Consider the following 12,810-nt stretch of genomic DNA (forward strand, 5'->3'; position numbering starts at 1 on the left):
TAAGTGTATTTGGTAATCACAATTTAAAATTTTTAAGCAAAATTGACAAATTAGAGAGTATTTTGAAACACAGAAGCTATAAAATTCAAACTAGTTACAGATTTGGCAACATTACTCTCATCTTTTACTTCAAAATGAATGCTAATGACATTTAAAGAATATCCTGAGAGAATTAAAGACAATCGAACAGAAAAAAAAAATATCTGACTATGAGAACAAAAAAGTTTCCTTATATTTGACCTTTTTGTACTAATATTATTAGAAAAACAATAATACTCTGTTTATATTTTCCTTATTCCATTTCCATTTTATTAATTCCAAGTCTAAATTCAACTTCTATATTTAACAGTTTTTGTTGCATGAGATTTCCCAATTAATGTCCCTATAAAGTCTTATTGTCTTCCAGTTTTTACATATTGGATCACTGACTAGTTGGCCTACCCTTGTTCTTTTATACTTTATAATGAACCCATTTGGTTTTAAAAATTTCTTGATTTTTTTGCCATTATACAGAATTTTTTGCCATTATCATTATTTCTCTATTTCAAAATGATTATTGTTTATTATAAACTTATTTGTATCATAGCAGCTTTCATACAAAATTTAAAGGTCATTATTTCAAGAGTAATGATGCACTTCCTTGTTATCCATTAACCTTAAGATTTTTGTTACCTAACAAAGAAGGTACCCTTCCCCCTATGTTAAGATATTAAAAAATGGAGTTAAACACTTTATTAAAACAAAGCGAACTGGAATTAGATTTTAATCTATTGTTATTTCTTATTATCTGTTGTTTATTTGGAAACTGGAGCCTGACTTCAGGAACCCAATGCAAAACTAGGCTGCATCAAAAGGATGCGGAGTGGTGAACTGTGCTGACTTTTTAGTATGATTGAATGTGATGTCTTTAGTTATATTAGTTAAATTAACAAAGCTTTCTTTGACAAAGAATGCAATGCTGGGATCAAATAATTTCCAACTATTCTTAGGATCTAGCTTCTTGACATTGTTTATGAAAACCAAGTTCTGCAATTGTGGATTTGATGCATGCTTTTTATGGCATTACCTGAATGGATTAGTTCCCTCTTCAAGACAAGATATGAAGTAATTGCAAGATTTCAGTCAAGAGATCCCATTACTGAAGTCATGAGTATAACTAACTCTGACCAGAGAGATGTAGGGTTGATTTTGAATTTTTTGTTTGTTGAAAGCAAAGTGTTTTGTTTTATTTTATTTCTTAGTGAAAAGGATTGAGAAAAGTCAGGTCGAATAATGTGTATACTCTGAAAGAATGACCTGCCTAGGTATTTACAAAGAAATTCACCATGGAAGACATAATCAGGCAGTGGCATTCAATTTGCTCAAAATGCTATTGAAGGGAAATTACAAGAGAGAATCCGATTTTGATAGCAACAGATTTGAACCAGGAGCTTTGAACCAGGAGCTATGAGATAAAAAGATTATGTTTTGAGTTGGTTTTATGATACTCTCTCACATACAGACCCTTAGGTTTAAAAGAGTACATGGTTCTTAGAAGATGATGCTGACTGGAACTTCTCCAGGATATTATTATCTCATTTGTAAGACAGATTTGCAAAAGGAAATGGATGAAAGGGGTCAAGAGACAAGTTGTGCAGATTTGACAGACATCTAGCCAGAGTTCCAGGAAGTCAAGTTCATTATCAGTAAGGCATCTGCACAGATGAAGGTAGTCAGAGAAAAGCAATCAAATAAGATATAGTATTAATAATGTGAGAAAAGATGAAAGTCTAAATTAAGAAAGCTTGTCTTCAAGAAAATAGGATTGGTATAAAATATTTGAAATGCATTTATTATCCAGAAGAAATATGACTGTTCAAAATTGAGTAAGACAATGTGTTCTGAAGCATAAAAGATATCTGAACCAAGAAAACGCCACATTGCCCATCCAGAAGTCATTCCTATTTGTAAGAGACATGGGCCATAGCATGGCACATATTTCTTTTCTAAGGGCTGTGATCAAAGCCATATTTCATAAATCATTTAAGTTAAACTGAAGAAAGCATTTGACAAAATAACATGTAGGGGCAAATGCAAATGATTGTAAGTTAAACACGTTTTTACTTATAGAATATAGTAAACCAAGAAACACAGTGCATTCACAGAGATAGCCATCAACACCCTGCTCTTCTGGCTGAGAATATTGAACAGTAAGATTAAAAAAAAAACTTTAAAAAACAACAACAAACAATAGACTACACAATCTAATAAAAGCACAATGAACAGCAAAAAATGTATCTTTAGCCATCAACCCCTGCTCTTCTGGCTGAGAATATTGAACAGTAAGATTAAAAAAAAACTTTAAAAAACAACAACAAACAATAGACTACACAATCTAATAAAAGCACAATGAACAGCAAAAAATGTATCTTTTTCAGAAAAATTATTTGCTCCTAGAGATAAAGGTCTTTGAATGCCTTTACCCAACCAATATTTAGCACTATGCCTGTTATGTAGTTGGAATGCAATAGAAATGCTGAATTCAGTGAATCAGAAAATATAATTATATAAACAATAAATAAATACAACTCTTTGAAGTTCTAATTGTTAATCATTAGTACTTAGGATTCATTTTTCATTAGAAAGTAGGAACAACATATGGACACATTGATCTTTCTCTAGAAAAATATTCTCAAAATTTTATAAAACCTAGTACAGACTTTAAAAATTCTGTTTCTGCTTTGCCATGGGAGGGGGGTCTCTTTATTTCTTTTACTTTTCACTATCTGAGGTAATGAAAAATTGTGCAAAATCAAAATGAAATCCCCAGATGATATTTAGCTTATGGTTTTAAAGTTCATCTTTTATTTTTTATATCAAGTTGTTCACATGTTTTCTTTTTCTTCAACTGCCTTCAGTCCAGGAATTCTTGAGGCATCTCCAAGTATGAACAACAACAACAAAGATCACAATGGATTTCTGTAACTAATTCAAAATAATGTATTTCTTGACTAGAGCTGACAAATTCAAATGTATATAGTAAAACCAGGAAGCAAGAACTGAATTACAGATACTGTTTCTAAATAAAGGTATCCACTCAACACTTTAGATTCCCATAATTGGTTCAATTGAAGGGAACATGTATACTGGATTTGCCCTCACATATTCAAAACTAGGTGTTTTGTTTTGTTTTTTTTTAAAAAGGGGGGGCGGAGGAAGTAGCTCCTATGACAGTACTACAGACATTGTTTAAAACATATTAATGAACATCTTTGAATAAAATCTGACAATTACCACATTCAGACAGTATCTCAAAATTAGAATAATGGCCCTAGCCAGTTTGGCTTCGTGGATAGAGCATCAATCTGTGGACTGAAGGGTCCAGGTTTCGATTCCGGTCAAGGGCACATGCCTGGGTTGCGGGCTTGATCCTCAGTGTGGGGCATGCAGGAGGCAGCCAATAATAATACTCTCTCATCATTGATGTTTCTATCTCTCCCTTCCTCTCTGGCATAATTAAAAATGTATTAAAAATTAGAATAATGTCTTATGAGAAAATGTTATAAGCCATTACTTCTTAAATAGGGTTGCCAGTGTTTCACAGATATTAAAATATATATCATTGTCCCTCATCTAGGCAAGGTATCTCTCATGTGTCTAATTTTCAAGTTTTCAAAAAATATTATCATTCATTGGCTGCCTCCTGCATGCCCCATAATTCTCAGAATATTAACTGAAATCTAAGGCATTAATTGCTAATAAATTAAGATGTAAATTACTTGCCTTCCTTCTTTTAACTAGAGGATTTTCAAAGCTTTATAAAACTTCTAAAACCCAAATGAATGAAAGTTCATTGACTGAATGACAGGTAATGGCATTGACATTTCTGAGGCAGAAATATCTGAGGCAAAAATGTCTTCTTAAAGCCACTAACTCTTTCTACTCTTACAAGTAATAAAGCCCTCAAACTAAAATAAAAACTTCTCAGCCCATAAGTTCAGGTGATGCAATCAAATCAATCTACTGAGTAGATCTAAGTTAGGTCAATTCATCTACCCCTCCAGGTAAGATAAAGAGAGTTATATGCTTGGTTCATGTCCTAGTTAGAGTCTGTTTTCTTATTTTCTGGGATGACAGCATCCTATATAATAAAGAGCTAATATGCTAATTAGACTGGACAGCAGAATGACCTTCCAGAACGTCCAGTGGGTGGGGGGGCAGAGGGGCGGGTCCATGAGGCAGCCAGGGCTGTGAGGGTCGAGCCTTGAGCCCCTTGCATGAATTTCATGCATTGGGCCTCTAGTTCGAATATAAAGTATTCTAATTCAGTAAGATTGCCAACTGGTTTAATTCCATCAATGAATAACTGATGTTTTTCAATGAATAGAATGGATCACATTGGTAAGTGTCAGGTTCCTATCACTGAGTATTTAACTGAAAAGCCACCTCTTAGAGCAGTACACCATCCTCCCTTGCACAGAACTATTAAGGGAGACACCTACACAGGTGTGGTGCAATAGACAAAAGTTTTCAATGATAACTGACACCCAAAGAGGTTTTTACTTTTCTTCCAAAAATAATGCCTGGAGTTTGTTAAATGTCACTTTTATAACACCGGGACAATGAGTTTGCAGTGAAAAATCACGTAAAGCTTATTTTCTCTGAAGGTTTGCATAATTTGGACTACACAAAAATTAAAGACATATACACTGATAGGAATGTAACCAAGGAAGAAATAATGCAGGAATCAGAATTAAATGGTTATAGTTTTCCTATCTTAACAGATTAGGGGGGTAGGTTTTGGGGAGAAAGATTGAATTATACAACAACCCATCTTACTAGCAAAAATTGTGCCATTCTGCAAATGATAAGAAACTATTTGATCTTCTATGGTTCTCCCTCTATCCACATTTGTAATCTGAACTTTGTTTTTATCTTACTCTTTAGATCTGGACTCTCCTACTCTTCCTAGATCAAATACTTAACAAATACTTAATGGCCTACCCTCTGAAAGATCTGGATAAAATTCTTTGGCACTGTAGTAAATCCCCTAAACACCTACCCCTCTGATAAAATGAGCACAAAAATGCATTCCAAACCCTAACTAAAATAGCTAGAAATTTATATTTTTTCCCCATTACTACTACACTTTGATCAGTAAAGATGATCAGAAGAAATAAAAAGGAGATTCTCAAAAAAGTTGCTTAAAGTACAGATCTACATAACCAGGTACAATGCTTATTTCAAATGACTGTTTCATCTCAATTCAAAATACACATTTTATTGAGAAAAAACGGAACTTTTCAAATGGAATGCAACTTTCATCTCAACAAGCCACAATTTTTACATATATATATACATATATATATATGATATATTGTATATGAAATTATATAACTAAATCTCACATTTTATTTTCCCTGAATTGTATTGGATTAGACATGTCATAGTTGTCAACCATTTGTTCTTGCTTATTGCTTATTCATGGGGTAATGGAGTAAATGTCAAGTCAAGTGTATCTCTTATATGTATATGTGTGCAGATCCACATACGTATCTTTGATTACATGCCAATGTTAGGGAAGATTTGAATATTATCAGTTTCTGTATTTCTCTGAATGCTTTTCATTTATTACCGTAACTATTCATGTTGATTTTAACTGAGTTTAATTTTTTTTAAATGACATGAAATATAGGTGGTACAAATGACTGTAATTAACCCCTATTCTCTAATTTTCTCTTTACCAATTTAAATCCTATCAATGTCGCAAACTGTACTTGCTCGCCTTGTCAAACCTCTTTCCATAACTCAATTGAAATAGATTTACATTTGGAAAGGAGAGATTTAAAAGGCAAAGAACAAAAGTGCACATTAGGGCAGTTACTCAATCCCTCAGGAACAGGTTAGGACTCCATTCAATCAGCTTGAGGACTTGGGGAACTAACATTCCTCACTTCTAAACTGTGTTTCTACATTTTGTTAGTATAAAAAATATATATGCAGCCTTGGGCAGTGTGACTCAGTTGGTTGAGCTTCATCCCATGCACTGCAGGGTTGCTGCTGGTTGGATTCCCAGTCAGGGCACATACCCAGGTTGCAGGTTCAATCCCTGGCCAGGGTGCATATGGGAGGCAACCATCGATGTTTCTCTCTCTCTCTGTCTCTCTCTCTCTGTCTCTCTCTCTCTATATATATACACACACACCCTCCCCCTTCGTCTCTCTAAATAATCAATAAAAACATATTTTTGAAAAAAAGGACATGTATATGCAATGAAATTTATTAAATTTCTAATATTTTCTTGTGGAGTTAGCTCTAAGTTATATTAAAGTCCCTCCATCTCTGATCTGAGCATCGAACTCCTGCCCAGAGCAGGGATATTGCTCTTGTGTTCTGGCTTCATTGTTATAATGGGGCTCCTGTTGTATTTGAACTTTTTTTTTAAGTGGACTTTTTCAGTTTTATCAGATGCTGATGTTCACCATTCTATGTTCTAAAATCCTACATCAGTGTTTCTAATCTTGTCCAGAATAATGAATAAAGTATAAGTCTTTGGGTAGGTAAAGATAATTGAAGGTTGTAGGTGGGTTTGATTTCTCCAGAACTTTGTGTACCTCTTTGTTTTTAAATATAAAAGAACCCATTAAATCCTCTGAAACCTAGTCAACAAAAATTAATTAAAAACATGACAATCAAATATACAGGTAATTTCCATATCATGGCATTGGAACTTATTTGTATTCAAAATGTATTTACATACTTGAAACATTTTGGCTCAACTTTTCTCCCATGGTGAATATAATGCTGTCATGTTTAATAGCTCTTACCTGCACGAAACAAATTTATGATGTACTATGATTAAGTTTCTCTTTCCCTTTTTTTCTCTTCTTCCCTCTTTCATGCCACTTCCTTCCTTCCTTCCCTCTCTTTCTCTTCTTCTTTTAACATTTCTTTTCCCAAAATGCATGTCAACTGACTTAAGAGACTTAATAAGCAAACGCCAAACTAAGCAAACAAAGCCAGTTTATAAACTAAGAGACTGTTTTAATCTTCTGGCCTTTGTGTCCTCTGCTTTCACTTTAATATCTCTATCACTTTACTCTTTTTGTTGATGTTAATCCTCACCAGGGGACATTTTTCCATGGACTTTTTTAGAGAGAGTGGAAGGGAGGGAAAGAGACAGAGAGAAACATTGATGTGAGAAAGGCACATTGATTAGTTGCCTCCCACATATGCCCCAACCAGGGCTGGGGATTGAGTCTACAACTAAGGTATGTGCCCTTGGCTGGAATCGAACCTAGGACCCTTCAGTCTGTGGGCTGACACTCTACCCACTGAGTCATACCAGCTAGGGCTATCACTCTACTCATCTTTAAATTATTTTTTCCTCTTTACTGTTACCCCTTAGCAACCTAGTTGAGCTGAATTGGCTCCCAAATGCATCTTCTACTTTGAGATTTAATAAGAATGGGACCATTTGGCTGTTGAGAAAGGTTTAAGCCAATGAATTTAAAAAGTTGGTCGCCAGCCAGAAAACTAATGGTGCTTCTTAGACAACAGTTGTGTGAATGAGCATATGTCAGCATACATCTTAACTCCTTTATTTCTTTAGTTCCCCATCATGACTCATGAAGAGCATTTGCTCCCATTTCCACCCATGACCTATTGAATTTTCTAGAGCCAGTTCTCACACAAAAGATATAACAGAAAAGGCCTCTCCCAATGTCTACATAGAATCACATAAAGCATCACATGCTAACATGGTATATTATTATGCACATGTACATTTTATATGTTCATCATGCCAGCAGAAGATTGAAAAAAAACGGCTCTGAGTTTTGAAATTCAAATCATTTTCTTGGCAAAATGGAAATCATCTGTCCAAATCTTTTCTGTTTTAGGAGAAAGTTTGACTTCCAACAAATATATCTTCCTGGGGGCTTTCATATATTTCAGAGAAGAAACCACAGCTTTGATCCCATGTATATAAACATAGGGGAAAAACAAGAAAATGTTAACTATTTCTCTTTATTTATTATGCATTATACTATAGTTGTTTCTCCTTAAAACTATAGCAACTTTGTCATGCCAGATAACAAAATAAAATGGAGCCCAAAGCAGGAATGCATTTTCTTGGCAAAATCATTGAAAGTTTGTCACATTCTTGATGCTTTCAAAACTTTGAAGGCAGTCATTTGTGGCTATTTTGCAAAATAAACATATTGACTTTTTTCTTCATTCACCATTAGTGAAGGAAATGCAGAATAAGGTGGAGGCAGAAGTGGCAAAGACAGCAGACTACGGATGCAGGTATGGCACCAAATAGCAATGAAGCTTGAAAAAAATCATGAGGAGGCCAAGAGTGGGCCCATAACCAAGCAATATATAGCAAACCCTTATAATGCATTTGACTCAGAATTATTATAAAGTTGTATAACATTCCTCTAATAGAAGCCTTCTCCCATGCAAGGATTTCTGTTCTTTGCCAATAAGACTCAAAGAAGGAAATGGGCTTCTCAATCTCAAACACCTTTGCAAATGCCAACAGTGCAAGTGATAAAAGCGAATGATGGTTTGGACTACATCTCAATGAGGAAAAGACAATGGAAATGAAGCTCTGGAGGCAGTGATGAATCATGGGTACTGAGAGGATGATGGAGAGCAACTCTGCCAGGAAAATATTGTCCAGATGAAGCTGTGGAGTCTGAGATCCACAAAAGATGCTTTGTGCATCCATGTAAATAATAAGATTTGGAACGTGACAAATGAAAGCACACAAGGCAAGCTAAACAAAAAGTACTCAGTTCCACAGGTACTATATACAGATGGACATGACAGCTGAATGGTATGGGAAACTATACCATCGAGGCTGAAGAGAAGAAAGGAAGCAAGGGAGATGCAATGTTTTGATCAATTACTTCTTGGCAGAGAGAATTTTGGTAGTTACCAACTTGACAGAAAGGGACACATTGCAAGACAGATTGCACTTGGTTGTTGAAGAATGTTGAAGCAGGATCATTTTGGAAAAACAAAGAGGTGACTATGCTTTAGAAAGAGGCACAAAATAGCCAATTTATTGGGCTCTAGGTAGGATTGCATGGACCAGGCTTTCCAGATGGCACCTCCATGCAAGCCAGATCAGCTCTTTTCCCAGCTATGTTTTCTGCAACTCAAGCAATATAGGAAATAAAACCTTTGGATTCAAGAATGATTTCTCCACATATTTTTATCAAAGGGTCAAATTGATGAATTTTTAAAAAAGTGGCTTGGAGGGGGGGGGGGAATTGAGCTTTGTGACCAATGTGATTTTCTCAAGGCATTTCCTACGTTGATAAGGTTATGTTCCTGGTAATGCCACACTTCAAAAGGCAGCATCATGGTTGACTGGGAAAAGAACTAAAGGTGGTAGAGCCACACTTCAGAACTGCAAATAGTTTAAAACCATAGATGGCAACTTTTGTTAAAAGAGAGGGACTGAGTGAGGGGGAGAAGAAGCCAAGATGAAGAACCTCAACACATACATTTGAAAATCTTGCCAAGAAATCATGATCCTTCTATTTACTGAGCTTCTTATTTCTTTGCCTTTGATGAAATGAACCAGATACTTATATTTTCATGAGAAGGGAAACACTGGAGTGATTAAGTAAAAAAATATATAATTGTTAGTGTTTGAAAACTATGTTAGTTTTTGGCAACAGCACATCAACCTGTATTACATTCAAACATTGTGGCTTTAAGGGTTACTGAAAACCTAGTATGCATTGGAACCTGATGAATGAATTTCCATTGTTTTTATCATCTCTAACATGTGAACACAATCCACACATAGAGAGGCTGGCTCCTGAATGAAAATTACTTGGGTTAACAAAGGGATGTAGACTCACAATGAGTAAATATACCAAAGCCCCAAATAATTATAATAGTCACAGCTTGGCAATGAGTTTGCAGACTATGAAATTAGTTTCTTGTGAATAATGGAGATTTTACAAGGCTAGTATAAACACGGGGTAATTGGAAAATCAAATCGCTCTTTGTGAGTTATTGTAAGGTCTGGAATAATGGTGATAACATTTATTTTAAAACTACCTCCCTATGAATCACTGTAGTTTGGTGGTTTTTAGCAGTACTGTTGCCAAGAATTCTTGCCTGGAAGTACAACAGTGGGAACTTAAATCGTGAAGCCCAAGTCCCAGCTTACCCCTGACACAATGAGCTCTCCTCCCAGGTTCTGCACTTCCGCCTTCACCTTGCTGCAGATATTAAGCTGATGGCAATACAAGGCAATTCGTTGAAGGTAGGCTAATAAATCCTGCTTACAGGCTGAATCAGGACACTATAAAACATTTAAAACAGTGATCTCAGTTAGTACGTCCTCTTCAGTTTCTAACACTTGATATATTATGAAAGCTGTGGTGAGAAGAAAAGGTTTTGGTGTCATATACTTTCATTATATCCATTTCGTATAGATACTTTCTATAGCATGTTAGGAATACCACGGCCAATAGTTTAGAATAATTAGTTTGACTTTAACAAAATTCTACCAAGAGACCTGTAAAGATCTTTCAGCAAGTCTTACTGGGACTTCTGAACATGTTTCTGGGTATTTTATCAGTTGTCTTCAAAACGGTTAAGAAACGAAATATTTTACCATTGTTATTCCTAGTGGCTCATTCAATGTTTACTCTGTGCAAGTTATTTTAATACAAACAACCAAAGCAACACATGCTAGAAGGAAATCACTCTGTGTGGCAATCTCTCTGCCATAGAAAAGGGTAGAGTTTCAATTCAATTAGTTGGAAGGGAATATCACTGGTTTCCTTTAGTTGTTTTTTTTTTTAAGAAATGCTTCATTCACTAAAGAAAAAAACTATTACATCTTCGGGATCTTCCTATTTATCAAAATTTTAGCAACATGCCCTAACTGGTTTGGCTCAGTGGATAGAGCATCGGCCTGCGGACTGAAAGGTCCCAGGTTCGATTCTGGTCAAGGGCATGTACCTTAGTTGCGGGCACATCCCCAGTAGGGGGCGTGCAGGAGGCAGCTGATCGATGTTTCTCATCAATGTTTCTAACGAGAAGCATCATGACCACTGTAAGAGAAACAGATGTGAGAGAGAATGAAGTTGATACCAATTGAAACACTTATAAGAGAAACAACAGACCCCAGACTCTGGATATGCCAGAGTCAACTATGACCAGGGATTTTGAATTCTCTTTGTGACTTTAACAGGTAGTTGTTCATCGAATACACTGAACTGAGATGAACACTTCCACAGACATGTACATGGCTCCTAAGGCATTTCGGAGGCTCCAATGCCAATGGCTATCCGTCATTGAAATATATTCCAGTTTCAAAAGTTCAGTTTGAGATTCTCCAGGCCATTCCATTGTTCTGACCCAATTTGGCACTTGTAAAAAACATATAATCACAAGATCCTTGATGAAACATGGTAAGAAATAAACACCCACAGGCCGCAGTGAAGTTATCTTATTTAGACTAAGAGTATGAGAAAAAGCACTCCAATTGTTTCCTTAAAGCTCAAGAAAATAGTTCTTTCATTAGTACTGTGAAGCCAGTGGTTTTGACCACTTATTGAATAAATGACAAAGGGGTCTCTTTCATACATAACATTTACCATTGTAGCATTCCCCTTCCCTCCCACTAACTGTATTTATCAAGAAAGAAACCCACAGAGACTGTTTTTCAGCTTTCTAAAAGTACTTAATACTGTAATATTTATCCCACTCCAGAGACCCATCTACTGAAAGGAATTAACTTTAAAATGATATCTCCCTAGAGGGCTGACTAGTCTTTTGATACAAATACCTTGCAGCAAATTAAACTGAAAGTTCTATCTCAATGGAACAGTAATTAAAAATGCAACAGTCCGTAAAAAGTTTATATTGCGTGCATATCTCAAATCTTCATAAAAATATTTTCAGGCAAAATAAAGGCAATCAATTTATTCCTCGGTACTTCTCATTCTATTCTGTTATTTAAACTGAAGTATTTAAAACACAAATAAAGACATGCATGCAAAGAGGCATGTGAGGACACAGTGAGGAGGGGGCGCTGCACGCCAGGAAGAATGTCCCCACTGGGACTCGACACGCTTGGCACCAATCTTGGATTTTCAGCCTCCAGAACCAGGAGAAAATAAATGTCTGTTGTTTAAACCACCCAGTCCATGGCATTTGGTTGTGACAGGCTGACTCCACTCAGTAGGGCAGGCTTTACCCCCTTGTGTCCCAAACCATCTGGAAGGGAAACAGGGGGGACTTTGAGGGAAGGCCTCCCGCACTACGTGCCCCGGAGGAAGAAGGCTGATGGAAGGGGGGAGGCGAGGGCACGGGATAGGGTCGCCCATCGCACATCTCCCCGACACATACTGCCTTGGATCCTGGGTGCAGGAACCGGAACCTTGGACTCAAGGAGAAGTTCTTGCCTCTTCCCAGTCTCAGCGTGAGAGTGAGACCAGGTGACAGCCTGGGAGAAAGGGAGCTGACCCGGGAGCCAGGACTCGTGGTTTTAGTCTCCACTCTGCCCCTACTTGCTGGGGTCACTGCAGGTACCTCCCCTTCTCTGGGCCTCAGTCTCCACATCTGTGAAATGAGGGCATTGACAAGGCGGGGAGATTAAAAATGACTGCAGAGGACTTGGATGCTGCACAGACACGCTCCCAGGAACAAACTGGAATTACAACTAAAACATAGAAAAAAATCCCGAATAATCAACAGAAGATTCGCTGAAGCGAACCTGACACCCGAGGACCAAAAGTGAGACCGCATAGAGACTGGTAGGAGGGGTGGAGGCACAAAAGGGCTGGCCGG

At 36.6% G+C, this 12,810-nt stretch overlaps 1 protein-coding gene across 2 annotated transcripts in view; it reads right to left on the minus strand.

Moving 5' to 3' along the window:
• Positions 1–12,810, minus strand: part of CTNNA2 (catenin (cadherin-associated protein), alpha 2) — a 1,155,525-nt gene that overhangs the window by 30,183 nt on the left and 1,112,532 nt on the right. For both annotated transcript variants that reach the window (XM_005884743.2, XM_005884742.2), the window contains exon 17: positions 10,178–10,312. In XM_005884743.2, coding sequence (XP_005884805.1) covers positions 10,178–10,312 — 135 coding nt within the window. The remainder of the gene's footprint in view (positions 1–10,177; positions 10,313–12,810) is intronic.

The sequence above is a fragment of the Myotis brandtii genome, unplaced genomic scaffold (assembly GCF_000412655.1).
Source record: "Myotis brandtii unplaced genomic scaffold, ASM41265v1 scaffold850, whole genome shotgun sequence".
Classification (NCBI taxonomy): Eukaryota; Metazoa; Chordata; class Mammalia; order Chiroptera; family Vespertilionidae; genus Myotis; species Myotis brandtii.